Source organism: Gavialis gangeticus, unplaced genomic scaffold (assembly GCF_001723915.1).
Source record: "Gavialis gangeticus isolate Ggan-Ray unplaced genomic scaffold, GavGan_comp1, whole genome shotgun sequence".
NCBI lineage: Eukaryota > Metazoa > Chordata > Crocodylia > Gavialidae > Gavialis > Gavialis gangeticus.
The window spans coordinates 9,404,068-9,407,592 of NW_017729030.1; the positions used below are offsets into that span (position 1 = coordinate 9,404,068).

Genomic DNA, 3,525 nt, shown 5'->3' on the forward strand with positions numbered 1-3,525 from the left:
CCAAGAGGCTTCCTTGGCTGGCCAGAGAAATCACAGCTACAAAAATCACACTAACACTACCAAAAATTATATGCACATGGAACATGTATTCCAGAATATTACTATTTGTATTCAGAATGGCTGGCAACTTCAAGAAAAGCAAAAAAGGTTGCTGGTTTCCTCTTCTCGGAAGACATACTAAGTTTAAAATGGCATATGCACTTCCTTTTGTAGGTTGCTAATTTCACAATAATGTACATTAGGAAAATTGATTTTCTTTGTACGTAATTTTATTTTTGTTAACTTTTTAGATGATGAAATGCCCCAATATCTAAACACAAATGAGATGAAGTGAGAGAATGGGCTTGTACTGTACTTTTCACTTGATCAGTAAAAAAAGAGTTACTGGTGTTTAGGAATTACTATTAGTTTAATGGCCACTGGGAAATGATTTGACAAGAATGACTTGCAAAGATTATGGAACAGAGAAAAGGTTCTGAATAGAATTCTTTTAGAGCAGAAAGGGGTAACATTTATTTTTAAATAACCTTGGTTCATACCATTCATTTTTGCACTTTGGAGCCTTCTCAGTCAATTTCAGCAACATAAATTCCAGAAAGGGCAACTAAATGAGAGACCTACCCTACAAGAGAACAGATTACTCTAAATCAGCAATATCTCTTTATTACGACAGTCTAAGGAAAGCTACAGCAAACTGAGGCTGCTCATCTATTCCAAAAAGCATGAGAAATACGTATTTTTAACAATTCCTTTTATCATCATCCCAAAACGATTGTGATGTCTTACTTTTTATTTTGTAATTCAGAATACATTCTTGAAAGAGCTTTCATGAGGTCTCAAAAGCATAGCTTGGACATTTACTCTGGTTCCAGCTTGCAGGGTCTTGAGTGAATTCCTTTTGATGTTGTGACAGTGAACTTTTACCCTCTGGACAATTCACCAGCAGAGGTAGGCTGCTCCCTTACTGCTTGCCTAGAAGTCTCCAGGAATCTTTATCTCATGCTGGGCTTTCACAAGACACTAGAGAATCACTCTACCAAGATCATCAAGGAGTTCACCACATAATAGACTTCATACAGATTTTATCAATGGACCCAGCAGAGAGTTAAGAATTCTATTCAGAACCTTTTCTCTATTCCTTAATCTTTCCTTCTTGTCAAATCATTTCCCAGAGGCCATAAAACTTCCACTACTAAGTCCAAAACACCAGTAACTCTGGCTCTCTACTGATCAAGCAAAGACTACAGTGTAAGCCCATCTCAAGCAACTCAGTTTCTCTCTGATGTCTACAAAAATGAATTTCAATGCATGCAGAAAGTAGATATCCTCCTCTCTCATACATCTATCTTAGATAACTGCTCAGACCACTCTTGAGATCTGTGGGCTGTACTATCTGTTCTTTTTCTTTGTTCTGTGTTTATGGTCTGAGTTTCAGTACCACACAGTGTATAACTTGGTCTCTGTTAAATCCCCACTAATATAAAAATGGTGAAATAGTAGAAAAACTCAGTTCATATCAACTGGAGTAACAGATTGCTTGAGGAACTTAAAGTTCCTTTTCTGAGAGCCTCCCTGTTTACAAATCTGCATATAACTTACTGACATTAAGAACAGATGTTAGTAGCAAGCCAAACTCAGGATGGTTTCAGGCTAAATGTGACTTCTCAAATTAAAAGAACTCTAAGAAAGTGACTACTAGCACATCGATTCAAATAGCTCAGGGACAGTTTTGTTTTCCAGTAATAATTCATAAACCTCTTTCTGGAGTTAGCTTTTTAAGAACTTCACTGTCAAGAAACTGTAAAAATATGTGCAGTTTGGATTTAATTCTTTGATGTGTATACCAAAGCTTGGCACCCCTCTTCTGGCCTCAAGGTTAACATCATAATAATGCCACATGTTAGTAGTATCATAGTTAAGAATCTGTCAGTGTTTTGTCCGTAATGCCTCTTTTTACAGGAATACTTAAGACAGTTAAAATATGCTCTAGGCTAAAACTGAGTACATAAGGGCTGAGCTTGGAAATGAATTTTCAATTAAAAACATATATTTTAAAGAAAGAAGGAAAAATATCCATCTGTTGAAGGACGAAGAAGCTCATCAGTTGCTAACTTCGAAATAGACTTCACCTGTAAGCATAAATTTCATAAACTGCTCTCTGACTGGAATGCAATAACAGAGAAACTGCCATACAGTCTCAAACCAACTGCTGGTCTGGTTCATTTATCTTGCCTTTAATAGTAACCAATACCAGACTTTTGAGAACAGTGAGAAAGATTGTCTAAAGTTTAAGTCATTAGCCCGCAACATGAGAAACTGGAGTTCAGCATCTTTCTATGCCATGGATCTTTTAGGCCCAGGCCAACAAAAGAAATGAGATGACATTTAGTTCCCTAAGTCCCAAAATGCAAATCTCAAAATCTGTTTAATGGAGGTGCACTGATATATCGGTTGCATACTGGATTGGCACCAATAAAAGGGAAATTTACAGTATTAGCTATTGGATTTTTTTGGCTGATAATGTTCGCTAATAAATATAATGAATTACGCCTTCTGGCCAGGGCCCCCGGACACCACATGCATGTGCATGGCTGCACACACACATGTGGCCAGGAATGTAGCTGGGCAGCATGGAAAGCAGCTCTCTGTAGGTAAGTCTGTAGAGGGGAAGGGGTATGGGGGTGCAGATCAAGGCTCCCACAGCGAGGGAGGGAGAGTGGCAGGGGCAGGGATTGGGGGAACTGCCCAGCAAGGGTGGTGAATGGGACATGGTGCTGGGGCAGGGAGTGGGACAGAGCTGCAGGTGGCTCGTCCAGAGGCATGGAGGGGGAGAGGGGGCAGCTCCCTGCTGCTGCATGCTCTCCCCAGGGAAGACATGGGGGGGACATATGCCTCCCCAGATTTGTGCAGGGTGGATGTGGGCTGTTCATTGTGGGCTTGGGGCTCTCTGCCCTGCTGCCTTTGTCCCAGGAGCCCTGCGCTGGCCATGCAGGGGCAGCAGCAGGGGCAACGAGTTGTGCCTCCCCCTGCCAGGTGGGCAGGGGGTGCACAGCTGGCACAGGGCTCCCAGGGCAAAAGCAGCAGAACGAAGAGCTAAGAGCCCCCAGCCTGCATCCACCCTCACCCCTTTCAGCTTTGCTCCAGTTAAAAGCATCCCCACACTTAAAAACGGTGGCAGTGCTTGAAGTAAAGCTCATTTGACAGCCTTGAAGTAAAGCTCACTTAGTTGAAGCGCCCCCGCTGCCATTTTTAAGCACTGGGATGCTGATCCCATGGATGTCCTGCTTCCTGCCCCAGCCTGGGGTCCACCAGTCCCTGCCCCACTCCCTCCCTCACTGTCAAGGCCTCAATCTGCCCCCCATACCCCTTCCCTCCCCTGTGCCCATTCCTCCCCACAGACTTACCTGCAGGAAGCTGCCCTCCACACTGCCCGGCTACATTCCTGTAAATTGGTTATCAGATCGGCATATCTAACTAAATATGGCTGGTTTCATAGTTGGTAGGGTTGGAAGGGACCTGAGCAGA

The 3,525-nt window shown here is 42.8% G+C and overlaps 1 protein-coding gene across 2 annotated transcripts in view; it reads right to left on the minus strand.

The window, feature by feature from the left end:
• The window catches only part of INTS12 (integrator complex subunit 12), a 32,376-nt gene that overhangs the window by 12,927 nt on the left and 15,924 nt on the right, over window positions 1-3,525 (minus strand). The window contains exon 1 of one of the 2 annotated variants that reach the window (XM_019521924.1): window positions 540-562. The exons of the other annotated variant lie outside the window; for it this stretch is intronic. Coding sequence (XP_019377469.1) covers window positions 540-546 — 7 coding nt within the window. The 5' untranslated portion in view covers window positions 547-562. Of the gene's footprint in view, window positions 1-539; window positions 563-3,525 lie in introns of those variants that run through there. 2 annotated transcript variants of the gene reach the window in all.